At 72.8% G+C, this 13,122-nt stretch overlaps 2 protein-coding genes across 2 annotated transcripts; both read right to left on the bottom strand.

Moving 5' to 3' along the window:
• Positions 1-888: 888 nt before the first annotated feature.
• LCN10 (lipocalin 10) lies at positions 889-7,553 on the bottom strand. The gene is given in 7 exon segments (XM_045573845.1): positions 889-962; positions 4,080-4,178; positions 4,699-4,806; positions 5,015-5,085; positions 5,619-5,758; positions 6,916-7,049; positions 7,520-7,553. Coding segments are annotated over 7 exon segments (660 nt in total).
• Positions 7,554-8,072: 519 nt separating this feature from the next.
• On the bottom strand, positions 8,073-11,301 carry LCN6 (lipocalin 6). The gene is made up of 7 exons (XM_045573927.1): positions 11,181-11,301; positions 10,947-11,086; positions 9,647-9,717; positions 9,098-9,208; positions 8,916-9,017; positions 8,744-8,769; positions 8,073-8,138 (listed from the first exon to the last, which is right to left on the bottom strand). The coding sequence occupies exons 1-7, from the start codon at positions 11,265-11,267 to the stop codon at positions 8,136-8,138; spliced, it is 540 nt and encodes a 179-aa protein (XP_045429883.1). The 5' UTR covers positions 11,268-11,301; the 3' UTR covers positions 8,073-8,135.
• Positions 11,302-13,122: the final 1,821 nt, after the last annotated feature.

The following is a 13,122-nucleotide window of genomic DNA, read 5'->3' as shown; positions in this document are numbered from 1 at the left end:
ATCAATGATGAGAGAGTCATCAATGATGAGAGAGAATCATTGATTGGCTGGAGATCAAGCCTGAAACCCGGGCATGTGCCCTGACGGGAATCGAACCCGGGACCATTCAATCCACAAGCCGGTGCTCTATCCGCTGAGCCACACCGGCCAGGGCTTAACTTTTAATTGTTTGATGAATTGCTCTCGTTTGTCAACAGATGCATGTTTAGGGGCAAATGAGGATGTCCTGACACCATCACCCCCCAGTACACACACACACACACACACATACACGCACAGTACAAATGTCCCCAGTGCACACACACACAGTGCACACACTCCCAGTGCACATACAGAGTGCACACACACACACCCAGTGCACACACACAGTGACACACACCCAGTGCACACACATAGCGTGCACACACACACAGTGCGCACATACCCAGTGCACACACACACAGTGCACACACACCCAGTACAAATGTCCCCAGTGCACACACACACAGTGCGCACATACCCAGTGCACACACACACAGTGCACACACACCCAGTACAAATGTCCCCAGTGCACACACACACAGTGCACACATACACACAGTGCACACACACACAGAGCACACACACTCCCAGTACAAATGTCCCCAGTGCACACACACACAGTGCACACACTCCCAGTGCACACACACACAGAGCGCACACACACACACACCCAGTGCACACATACACACACAGTGCACACACACCCAGTGCACACACACAGCGCGCGCACACACACCGTGCACACACACAGTGCACTTACACACCCACAGTGCTTAACCCCCAGAGTACATGGCCCAGTGCACACAGCCCCCTCCCCGGAGGCCTACAGAGAGAGGACCACAGCCTGGAGGCCTCGGCGGGCACAGCTTATGCAAAGAGCACGTGAGAAACCATGGCAACGAGCTGAATTATCCCCAGGTTTATCGTGTGCTCAATGTGACCTGGGGCATTCGGGGGCGGGAGATAACAGGCAATCAGCATGCTCTTATGTGTGAAATAGCAACGCAAGTGCCTTCCCTCCATTTAACCCGAAGAGCCGTCTCAGGTGCTGACTATACAGAAGTCAGAGAACGCTGACATTCAGAGGCGGCCTAGACCCTGCCCCGCCCGCCAGGGACTGCCTTCATCAGCGACGGGGTCACCCAGGGGCGGGAACCAGAGGAGCCAGACCGGAGACCTCAGGGGCCGATCAGAGCGGCCGCCCCGAGGCCTGAGGGAGGGCCCGCCGGCCTCGAACCGGGTTCCCGGGTTTACTGAGCGTCTTCGGGCCGGTGAGGGGCCCGTCGCCTGCTCCCAGGCTGCGGTGCGTGGCCGGGCCGGCGGCCGGGGGATGTGCTGCCCGGCATCCTTCCCCTTGTCCACTCCCTCACGGGAGCCGGCCACTGTCCGCCAGCTCCAGCTCCGGCCCTGACTCACCCCCGGGGAACCCCCCTCCGCCCCTGCCCCCCCACCGGGCGGCCGTGTGGGGCCTGTGGGGGCTGTGGGGGCTGTGGGGGGCCGTGTGGGGTCTGGGGGGCCGTGCGGGGCCTGGGGGTCTGTGTGGGGCCTGGGGCGGCCGTGCAGGGCCTGTGGGGGCTGTGGGGGGCCGTGCGGGGCCTGGGGGGCCGTGCGGGGCCTGTGGGGGCTGTGGGGGCTGTGGGGGGCCGTGTGGGGTCTGGGGGGCTGTGTGGGGCCTGGGGCGGCCGTGCAGGGCCTGTGGGGGCTGTGGGGGGCCGTGCGGGGCCTGGGGGTGCCATGCAGGGCCTGTGGGGGCTGTGGGGGGCCGTGTGGGGCCTGGGGAGACCATGTGGGGTCTGGGGGGCCGTGCGGGGCCTGGGGCGGCCGTGCAGGGCCTGTGGGGGCTGTGGGGGGCCGTGCGGGGTCTGGGGGGCCGTGCGGGGCCTGGGGGGGCTGTGGAGGGCCGTGTGGGGCCTGGGGAGACCATGTGGGGTCTGGGGGTGCCATGCAGGGCCTGTGGGGGCTGTGGGGGGCCGTGCGGGGCCTGGGGAGACCATGTGGGGTCTGGGGGGCCGTGCGGGGCCTGGGGCGGCCGTGCAGGGCCTGTGGGGGCTGTGGGGGGCCGTGCGGGGTCTGAGGGTGCCATGCAGGGCCTGTGGGGGCTGTGGGGGGCCGTGCAGGGTCTGGGGGGCCGTGCGGGGTCTGGGGGGCCTTGCAGGGCCTGTGGGGGGGCCGTGCGGGGCCTGTGGGGGGCCGTGCGGGGCCTGTGGGGGGCCGTGCGGGGCCTGTGGGGGCTGTGGGGGGCCGTGCAGGGTCTGGGGGGCCGTGCGGGGTCTGGGGGGCCATGCGGGGCCTGTGGGGGCTGTGGGGGGCCGTGTGGGGTCTGGGGGGCCGTGCGGGGTCTGGGGGGCCTTGCAGGGCCTGTGGGGGCTGTGGGGGGCCGTGCGGGGCCTGTGGGGGCTGTGGGGGGCCGTGCGGGGCCTGGGGAGACCATGTGGGGTCTGGGGGGCCGTGCAGGGCCTGGGGGACCGTGCGGGACAGTGGACACAGGGAGGGAGGGAGGGCGTGGGAGCTGAGGCCCTGCACAGGCTGTGGGGCAGCACGGCTGAGGTCCAGCGACAAGGAGGCCCCTGGAGGAGCCGCAGAGTGTGCCTCTCAGGGCAGCGTGTGCCTCGCCCGGCCTCCCTCCCGTTTCGCAGGCACCGACAGGGGAGCCGTGTGCACCCTGAGCTTGCTGAGCCCGAGGCCGGCCTGGCCCCCGCGGATCACAGCTCAGCCACGTCCGCTTTCTCGGCTCCTGGTTTGCTGGGGAAGCGGCCATGCCACGGGTCACGGCAGCCCACCAGCCACCTGTGCCCTTGACCGGAACCGAACCCTGACCTCCTGGTTCACAGGTCAACGCTCAAACCCCGAGCCCGCCGCCGGGCTCCCCGGCTCTTCACGGCTCGGCTCGGCTCCAGCGGCACTTCCTCCCGGAGCTCTCCCGGCCCGACGGCTCCGCCCCCACGCCGAGCCACACCCGCTGCAGCTGGGCCCCGGCTGCCCTCCCAACCAGGGTCGTCTGAGACCCGTGCATTTCCTGTTGGGCTCACAGCTCCCCCGGAGCCAGCCCGGCGCCTGGCACGGAGCACGTGCTACACGGAAAGCACACAACAAGGTGGCAGTGGACACGCGTGGTCTATTTCACCGCAGACAGGGCACAGCAGCGTCTTCCTGCCACGCCCCCTGGGGGATGGGCGGGGGAGGACGGGCGGGGGGGCCCTGGGGGACGGGCAGGGGGGCTGTGACCCAGAGGGACCTGGGGGGACGAGCGGGGGGGCCCCTGGGGGACGGGCGGGGGGCCCTGGGGGACGGGCGGGGGGCTGTGACGCAGAGGGGCCCCGGGGATGGGCAGGGGGCCCCGGGGGTCGGGCGGGGGGCTGTGACCCAGAGGGACCCCGGGGGACGAGCGGGGGGGCCCCGGGGGACGGGCGGGGGGGCCCCGGGGGACGGGCAGGGGGGCCCCGGGGGACGGGCAGGGGGGCCCCGGGGGACGGGCGGGGGGCCCCGGGGGTCGGGCGGGGGGCTGTGACCCAGAGGGACCCCGGGGGACGAGCGGGGGGGCCCCTGGGGGATGGGCAGGGGGGCCCCTGGGGACGGGCAGGGGGGCCCCGGGGGACGGGCAGGGGGGCCCCGGGGGACGGGAGGGGGGGCCCCGGGGACGGGCAGGGGGGCCCCTGGGGGACGGGAGGGGGGCCCCGGGGGACGGGCGGGGGGCTGTGACCCAGCGGGGCCCCGGGGGACGGGCGGGGGGCTGTAACCCAGAGGGGCCCCGGGGACGGGCAGGGGGGCCCCGGGGGTCGGGCGGGGGGCTGTGACCCAGGGGGGCCCCGGGGGTCGGGCGGGGGGCTGTGACCCAGAGGGGCCCTGGGCTCCCGCCATGCGGGCCCGGGCTCGGCAGCCGCCTCCCAGCAGCTCGGCGCCGAGGGAGAGCGCGGCTGGTCAGGGCCGGATGCTGTGGGCACAGGAGGCTGCGGGGGCAGGGACGGGCTGGGCCGCGGCTCCGTGCACAGGCGGCGGCTCTCCCTGGCGTCACGCACGCGGGTCCCCAGCCCCGCCGGGACCCCTCGGCCGGGCTTTACCGTCTTTCGGGAGGACCGTGGCGCCCCTCGTGAGCTCCCGGACCTCACAGAATTCCACGAACGTCCTCCAGCTGGCGAAGGCGGTCTCCTTCTGTCTGCCTGCGGGCGGCGCCGTGGCCTCAGAGCCACCCGCGCCCGCCGGCCCCTCCCGGCCCACGGTGTGGGCGCTGGCGAAGGGGAGCTGGGCCAGGCCGGGCCCCCCTGCCAGGACCCCCCAAGGCCCTGCTGCTCCTCAGGGAGTGCTCCCGGAGCCCCAGCACCCACCCTGAGGCCTCCTGGTGCCGCCGCCACGGTGTCTGTCCACGTCCCTGCCTCCGCCCGCCCAGCCCCCGACCCCCCACTCACTGAGGAGCACTCACTGAGGAGCACCCCCCGAGCACTCACTGAGGAGCACCCCCCGAGCACTCACTGAGGAGCACCCCCGAGCACTCACTGAGGAGCACTCACTGAGGAGCACTCCCCGAGGAGCACTCACTGAGGAGCACTCACTGAGGAGTACCCCCGAGCACTCACTGAGGAGCACTCACTGAGGAGCACTCACTGAGGAGCACCCCCCCAGACGGCCTGGAGCACTCACTGAGGAGCACTCACTGAGGAGCACTCACTGAGGAGCACTCACTGAGGAGCAGCAGGGCCTTGGGGCCCCGGCCGGTCCGGCCCAGGCGCAGGTCCACCACGCCGGCGCGGTAGTCCGTGGTCAGCACGCGGAAGCCGGCCACGCCCTTCACTGGACGGAGAGCACAGGCCGCCTGACACCACCGCTCGGGGGGCAGAGGGAAGGCTTTGGGGGTCCCCCACCCCGGACCCGGGCCCCAGGACTGCCCCGGGGCTCTGGGCAGGACAGCTCTGGGGCGGCCGGCGGCCTGTCTTGGGGTCCCCGCCGGCTGTACCCCGGGGGAGAGGGGCCACGGGGGGGGGGGGGCCCTCACACGCACGGGGGTTCCGGAACACGGCCTTCTTCCCGTCCTTCCGCAGGACAACGGTGTGCGACCGGCACCCCTGAGACCTGCGGGGGGGGGGGCTGTGACTCACGGCCCGGGCCCGCTTCCCCCTGCAGACACCGCCCCCCAAAGGCTCTGCCCCGTGGGGCCCGGGCGGGGGGGGGGGGTGCCTTCGAGGCTCTCCTTTCAGAACTTCGGGGGGTCGGGCCCGTCTGCTCAGGGGACCCTCCGGGCACCACACCTGCCCCGGCTGCCCCAGGGGCCTCTCCCAGCCCAGCCCTGGGCGTCTCAGGGGCAGGAAGTGGGGAGGGGCTGCCCGGGACCTGCCCACCTCCCGTCCTCCCTGTGGTTGCTCGGGGCGGCGGGGGAGTGGGGTCTCCACTCGGGGTGCTGGGGCGGCAGGGGGGGCTGGGGGGGACCGATTGGGCTGCTCGGGGCGGCGGGGGGTGGGGTCTCCCTCGGGGTGCTGGGGCGGCGGGGGGTGGGGTCTCCCTCGGGGTGCTGGGGCGGCGGGGAGTGGGGTCTCCCTCGGGGTGCTGGGGCGGCGGGGGAGTGTCGGGGTGCTAGGGCGGCGGGGGAGTGGACCCCTCGTCCTCACCGGGGGAGGGCGAGCACCACCCGCAGGCGGCCCGCGCCGAGCACCTGCACCAGCGCCGCCCCCAGCCGCCGCGCGTCCCGGCCCGGCAGGAAGGCCCGGGCGTCGGAGGCGATGGCGAGGATGTACCAGAACCCTGCGAACTGCAGAGGGGGCGCTGGGGATGGGCGCTGGCGCTCCCCGGGCTCCCGAGGACCCTGGACCGCGGCCGCCCCGTGCAGGGCGGAGGGGCCGGGCGGAGGGGCCCAGGGCGGAGGGGCCCAGGGCGGAGGGGCCCAGGGCGGAGGGGCCCAGGGCGGAGGGGCTCAGGGCGGAGGGGCCCGGCGGAGGGGCGCAGGGCGGAGGGGCGCAGGGCGGAGGGGCCCAGGGCGGAGGGGCCCAGGGCGCAGGGCGGAGGGGCGCAGGGCGGAGGGGCTCAGGGCGGAGGGGCCCGGCGGAGGGGCGCAGGGCGGAGGGGCGCAGGGCGCAGGGCGGAGGGGCCCAGGGCGGAGGGGCGCAGGGCGCAGGGCAGAGGGGCCGGGCGGAGGGGCCCAGGGCGCAGGGCGGAGGGGCCCAGGGCGGAGGGGCTCAGGGCGGAGGGGCCCGGCGGAGGGGCGCAGGGCGGAGGTGCGCAGGGCGGAGGGGCGCAGGGCGGAGGGGCCGGGCGGAGGGGCCCAGGGCGGAGGGGCCCAGGGCGGAGGGGCCGGGCGGAGGGGCCCAGGGCGCAGGACGGAGGGGCGCAGGGCGGAGGGGCGCAGGGCGGAGGGGCCGGGCGGAGGGGCCCAGGGCGCAGGGCGGAGGGGCGCAGGGCGGAGGGGCCGGGCGGAGGGGCCCAGGGCGCAGGGCGGAGGGGCGCAGGGCGGAGGGGCGCAGGGCGGAGGGGCCGGGAGGAGGGGCCGGGCGGAGGGGCCCAGGGCGGAGGGGCCCAGGGCTGGGCACCGAGGGCCGAGCCTCCGTTCCTGGGGACTCCCAATCCCCCGGCACCCGTCCCGCCGACTTCCTGCTGCAAACCCGCGTCCCCAGGCTTGGCCTGTGCCCACCGCCACGGGCCAGCAGCCTCATTATTCCAGAACATTCCCTGCTCATTCCACCCCCTGGCCACCCAGCACGTCCAGGTAACCTGGGGCCACACCGGTCGGGGCGTCCGCTCTGCCCACCTCGGCTGCCGGCCCGGGGGCCACAGAGGCCGTCCACCCCCCGGAGAGGCCGGTGGGCAGCGCGCTGGGCCGTGGGGTTCCTGCCCCTCCCGCCCTGTGCTCAGGATGCCCCCCGCGGCCCCCGCCCTCCGTGGCGGCCGTGGCCCAGGGGCCACGAGGCTCACCTTGTTCCAGTTGAGGTTGTGGGACTCCCTGGGGCGCTGCTCCGGGGGCTGGGCCCCCACAGCCAGCACCAGCGCCAGCACCAGCCCCGGCCCCGGCCCCATGCTCGCCCTCCTCGCTCAGCGCCGACGCGGAGCTTAAATCTCCTGCCGTCTGCAGGACCACAGCGTCCTGGCGCTGCCAGAGGGCGGGGGTGGGTGCGGGGAGGGCGGGGCTGTGGGTCCTCACCCGGTCCCCGCACAGAGGGCACGGCCCCTCCCACCCTCGCCCCCCACCCCACCCGCCCTCGGCCCTCAGAGCTGCACAGCCCCTGGGCGGCCAGCCTGGGGCCTGGGACGGAGGCCGTCCTGTTCCCCGTCTCTCCCCTGGCCCCTCGTCAAGGCGGAGCCCCCGGAGTGGTCTCACCTGGCGGCCATGGCCTGGAGCTGCCTCCTCGATGCCAGGGCCTGGACGGGCGGCCGGGCCGGCAGACACGTGTGCACACGGGCTCCGGAGCATGTGGGTGCTGCTCTCCTTGACCGAGGCCGGTGGGCACCGGCCCTGAGTGACAGGCCGCCCTCCTCCTCAGCTCCCTCCGGCCGGGGCTCCAGGCAGAGCCCAGCTCACAGGACGGCAGGCTCAGGCCTATTGCTGCCCCCATCCCGCCCCCACCTCCACCCCTGCCCCCACCCTGGACCGCGGCCCTGACTGGGACCCCGACCCTGCCCCCGCCCCCGCCCCCGCCCCCGCCCCCAGCCCAGGCCGGCACAGCCAAACTGGAGCCCAGGACACTGCCGCCCAGCCAAGCCCTGCGCTGGGGCCAGCTTCCTCTGCCCGACACCCAGACGGACAGCACCAGCCCCAGGGCCCTGGCCGCCTGGGGCCTCGGTGACAGGACGAGCAGCCTCTCCCGCCAGCCCCTCGGCCCCGGGGCCTTCATCAGACACAGGTGCAGGCGAGGCTGTGGGCAGCCTCTTGTCCCAGAGCCGGCTCCCCACCAGGGGTCAGCCCGGGGGAGCCCACCGCACCCAAGCCCTCCCGCCCGCCCAGAGCCGGCCAGAGCCGGCGAAGGCGGGGCCCAGGGTCCACTCGCACACGCGAGGCTGGACGGCCGTGAAATCGCTTTATTTGGGTCCTCAGACAGAGACCCGAGCGGCAGGCCCCACGCCAGCCGGGCGGGGAGGGCAGCCTGGCCAGCTCCCCCCGGACACGGGGGCACCCTCCCCTCTGGCGGCCACAGCATTCACTGGAAACAAGGCAGACATGGGGACCCAGGCTTACCGCAAGGCATCTGCCCCCCAGCCCGGCCCCCAGCCCCAGCCCCCAGCCCCAGCCTTAACCCCAACCCCAGCCCCCAGCCCCCAGCCCCCAGCCCCAGCCCCAGCCCCCAGCCCCAGCCCCAGCCCCAGCCCCCAGCCCCCAGCCCCCAGCCCCAGCCCCAGCCCCCAGCCCCCCACCCCCAGCCACCAGCCCCAGCCCCCAGCCCCCCACCCCCAGCCCCCCACCCCCAGCCACCAGCCCGCAGCCCCAGCCCCAGCCCCCAGCCCCCAGCCCCCAGCCCCAGCCCCAGCCCCCAGCCCCCCACCCCCAGCCACCAGCCCCAGCCCCAGCCCCAGCCCCCAGCCCCCAGCCCCAGCCTTAACCCCAACCCCAGCCCCCAGCCCCCAGCCCCACCCCCAGCTCCAGCCCCAGCCCCAGCCCCCAGCCCTCAGCCCCCCGCCCCAGCCCCAGCCCTACCCCCAGCCTCTGACCCCTGCCCCCAGCCTCTGACCCCTGACCCCCGCTGCCCACAGGATGGGAGGCCCAGGCCCCAGCTCCGGCAGCACCGGGCGATGCTGGACGGCAGCTCACCTGGAAGGCCTTGTGCGCGCAGGTGACTAGAGGGGAACAGGTGGCGGTGAAGGGCCCGGCCTCCTGCAGCCCCCAGCCCCCGCTCCCCAGGCCCTGCCCCTGGTCTCCCCTGAGACCCGCCCCCCCGGTTCTGCCTGGCTCCCCGAGGCCCCGGACGCAGCCGGACACTCACGGTCGGGGTGCAGCCGGGCCTGCTGCTGCGAGAGGAAGCCCAGGCCCCGGCTCCAGCGGGCGAAGAGGCGCAGGGCCTCCGGGCTGGCCGGGTGCGAGCGGCCTGCGGGGAGGGCGCCTGAGAGCCGGCCGGGCTGCGGGGGCCTGGCCCTCCCGACCTCGGACCCCGCCCGGGCCACGCACTGTACAGCTCCACCGTGGAGAAGGCCTCGTCCCGCTGCTCCAGCTGCGTGAGCACCACGGCGAAGTCCCGGAAGTTGGTGCCCAGCACACGGTACTCCAGCACGCCCAGCGCTGGCACCGGGCGGGGGGCGTCAGGCTCTGAGAGGCCTCCCAGGGCCCCAGCCCGGCCGTCCCCCCCGCCCACCCCGGCCGTCCCCCCCACCCGCCCCGGCCGTGCCCAGAGCTGCCAGGGCGGATGGGAGTGACTGGGGTGCGAAGGGCCCCCTCCCCATCTCCTGTCCCCCCGGGGCCACGTGCCACGTCCCTGCACCCCACGGAGGGGCTGGGGTCCCGCTGAGAGTGGCAGGGACAGGTCAGCCCTCTGCCAAAGCGAGGGGCCCCTCGCTTCCAGGCGGAGAGCTCGCTGGGCCCCCCCCCCCCCCCCCCGCATGGCCGTGCCGGCTCCGGCTCCGGGGATGCTAGGAGGGCCGAGGCCCGAGAAACGGATCCGTGCCCCACTCTCCCCCCCCGCCCCCCCCGCCCGGACCAGACCACGAGGCTCCTCCTCACAGGGATTCTCGAACACCCAGGCAGAGTTCTGTTTCAGCAGCTCCATGGCACTCAGCTCACACCGCTCCAGCCTGGGAGGAGAAGGCCACGGCCACTCAGGCCCACGGCCACTCAGGCCCACGCCACTCAGGCCCACGTCCACTCAGGCCCACGGCCACTCGGGCCCACGGCCACTCGGGCCCACGGCCACTCAGGCCCACGGCCACTCAGGCCCACGGCCACTCAGGCCCACGCCACTCAGGGCCACGTCCACTCAGGCCCACGCCACTCAGGGCCACGTCCACTCAGGGCCACGTCCACTCAGGCCCACGGCCACTCAGGCCCACGGCCACTCGGACCCACATCCTCTGGGGCCCACGCCACTCAGGCCCACGCCACTCAGGCCCACATCCACTCAGGCCCACGGCCACTCAGGCCCACGGCCACTCAGGCCCACCATTTGCACAGGGTCCAGACACAGGGCCACAGAAGACAGTTCAGCCCTGCCATGGGGCTCAGCAGGTGAGTGTTGACCTATGAACCAGGACGTCAGGGTTCGATTCCCAGTCAGGGCAACAGGCCGGGCTCAGTCCCCGTGTGGGGCGTGCAGGAGGAGGGTGATCCATGGTTCTCTCTCATCCTTGATGTTTCTCTCTCTCTCCATCTCCCTTCCTCTCTGAAATCAATAAAAACATGTATTTTTTAAATACCACACTCTGGCCAAGACCGGTTTGGCTCAGTGGATAGAGCGTCAGCCTGCGGACTGAAAGGTCCCGGGTTCGATTCCGGTCAAAGGGCATGTACTTTGGTTGCGGGCACATCCCCAGTAGGGGGTGTGTAGGAGGCAGCTGATCGATGACTCTCTCTCATCGATGTTTCTAACTATCCCTCTCCCTTCCTCTCTGTACAAAATCAATAAAATATATATTTTTTAAATAAATAAATAAATACGGCACTCTGTGGGCTGACCTGGCACGGTCTGTATCACGTGTGGTTCACGGATCGCGTGTCCCGTGTGCCTGAGGGTCCCGGGGAGCCACCGGACTCTAAAGCAGGGCCCGCAGGGTGGGGGGCCGCCTGGCCTGGGCCCCCGGGGGCCATGTCCTGCCCAGAGCCCCCCAGGCCCGGAGTCCAGGGCCCAGACTCAGAGGCCCAGGTGCTCAGAGCAGAGCTGACCAGGAGGGCGGGAGCACGGGCTGGACACGCGTGTGCGGGCGCCCCCGCCCCTGCGCCCGGCAGCTGGGCTCAGCGGGAACTCCGCCATCGCCTGCCCGCCGGCCCCTCCCGGCCCCTCCCGGCCCGGCGTGGGGGCCGCGCTCACCGGTGGCGGGAGGCCAGCACCCTCAGGTGGTTCTGGGGCGTGAGCGTCACCGTGACGCCCTCGATGTTCTTCGTGGCCTTCTCCACCGCGAAGCCCTTCTCCCCGGACGCCACGGCCACCACGTACCAGGACCCCAGGAGCTGACGGAGGCGGCGCAGGGGTGAGGGCGCCCCGGCACTGGCCAGCCCCCGCCCCCGCCCCCGCCCCGTGCCCTGGGGGAGGCCCGGCCGGTACCTGCCCCGGGTCCAGCTTCCCCAGCCACACGGCCGGGGCCCCAGGCGCGGCGGCCAGAGCCAGCAGGGTCAGCAGCACAGCCCTCATGCTCCCGGTCCCACTCGGCCCCGGGACGCCGTTATATGGCCCAGCCGCTGTGGGCGGCCAGAACCACAGCCTGGCACGGCGGCCACATCGCCGAGACGTGGGCTCCGGCCCCGTGGGCTCCGTGCCCGGCCCAGACAGGGACAGCGGGGCGTGTGCCCGGCCAGCCCCTCGTCTCAGCGCTCCCTTCCGCCCGGAAGGTTCCAGAACGAGCACCTTCATCCCAGGCCGCACCCCTCCCCACGCCCGCCCGAGGCCCCCACCCTCCCTGCCCCTTCTGGAAAGAACAGACACTGCTCTCTTTTTTTCTTCTTTTTAATTGATTTCAGAGCGGAAGAGAGTGGGAGAGACATAGAAACATCAAGATAAGAGAGAACCCTGGACCGGCTGGCTGCCTCCTGCACACCCCTCGCTGGGAATCGAGCCTGCAGCCTGGGCCCGTGCCCTGACGGGGAATCGAACCCTTTATCTCCCGGTTCCTAGGGCGACACTCACCCCCTGAGCCACGCCGGCCGTGCAGACAGACAAACCCTGTCCTGAAGCCCAGGCAGCAGCAGGCCAGGGTCACGGCAGGGACGGGCGAGAACAGCCGGCTCTCCCAGAGGGAGTGGCTCTGGGGGCTTCTCATTTCAATCATTAAAAATGCGTTTCGGCCGAGGGCGGGAGGATGTGGAGGCGCACGCTGGTCCCCGAGGGCGGTTCCCGCTCGGCCCTGGGGTCGCGGGCCTGGGCCCCAGGGTGACGCTGCCCATCGCCGTCACCGGCTGGCGGAGGCCCGCGATGGCGATGGCGATGGCGATGGCGATGGCGATGGCGATGGCGATGGCGGGAGGCCCCTGCTCGCGCCCGGGACCTCGGCGGCTCCCGCCGAGGAACGGGGACCTGGGCCCGGCGGCCGCGGGCTGGGCGGACGAGGGCCGCAGTGTGAGGGTGTTCTGGGAAACCCGGAGCCCCAGCCCCCACGGCGGGGAAGGCAGCCGACGACGGCTGCCTCGGCTCCTCACGGTGAGGACGCCTGGCGATGGGGACTCCGGGAGGAGCGGGGTGGGGGTGCAGGCGAGTTTCCGGAACGCGGCGTGTGCTGCGAGGACCTGATTTGCCCTCTGCCCGGTCTGGGGGCTGCCAGGTCACTGCTGGTGTGGGGCCTGCCCCGGCTGCTGGGTTGAATCGCTGGCCACCTCGTGTGTGAATGCTGCCTGCACAAGCCCATTCTGTATGGATGTGGATAAATGGAGTCCGACTCCAAAAAAAAAAAAAAAATGCACAGCGTCCCCCAAATCTTAACAGAAGCGCCCACTCCCTCCTGGACTCCACCCCTGCCCGGCGGGCCTCGGCCTCCGGCCCCAGTCCTGCTCTCCCGGCCCCGCACCCCCGGCCTGGGGCACCCCCGGTCTGGCCTGCCTGCCCGCGCGGCCTCCGTGCTGCAGCCTCCCACCCGGCGATCCGTGACCTTGGCCGTGCCCCGGGGTCCCCTGGGACAGAGCCCAGAGGCCTCAGCAGCATCCGTCGGAGCCCAGCACCGGAGGAGGTGGGCGGCCCCCTCGGTGGTGGGCGGTGCGGCCTGGACACCAGCCCCGGGGCTGGCTGCCCTCGGGTGCTGTTGCCACGGGAACAGACAGATCAGGGAGGAAAGACGAGTCCTCGGTCCTGGGAGGCCTTCTGGAGGGGGGGCACCCCAGCCTCCGAGGGAGCCGGACGGAGGAGGTGAACCAAAGTCACCGCCCGCCCACAAGCTCGGCTCCGCTCCCCACCCTCCGGCCGAAGGCTCTGGCCTTGACCTTGGGCCAGGACGCCCTGCCTGCCAGCTGGCAGGTGCCTGAGGGAAGAGAGTGAAACAGGAAGACAAACCTCACCCGTC

Source organism: Pipistrellus kuhlii, unplaced genomic scaffold, assembly GCF_014108245.1.
Source record: "Pipistrellus kuhlii isolate mPipKuh1 unplaced genomic scaffold, mPipKuh1.p scaffold_m20_p_57, whole genome shotgun sequence".
Taxonomy (NCBI): domain Eukaryota; kingdom Metazoa; phylum Chordata; class Mammalia; order Chiroptera; family Vespertilionidae; genus Pipistrellus; species Pipistrellus kuhlii.
The sequence above is the reverse complement of the archived record's forward strand: the minus strand, read 5'-3'. Positions and strand labels throughout refer to the sequence as shown.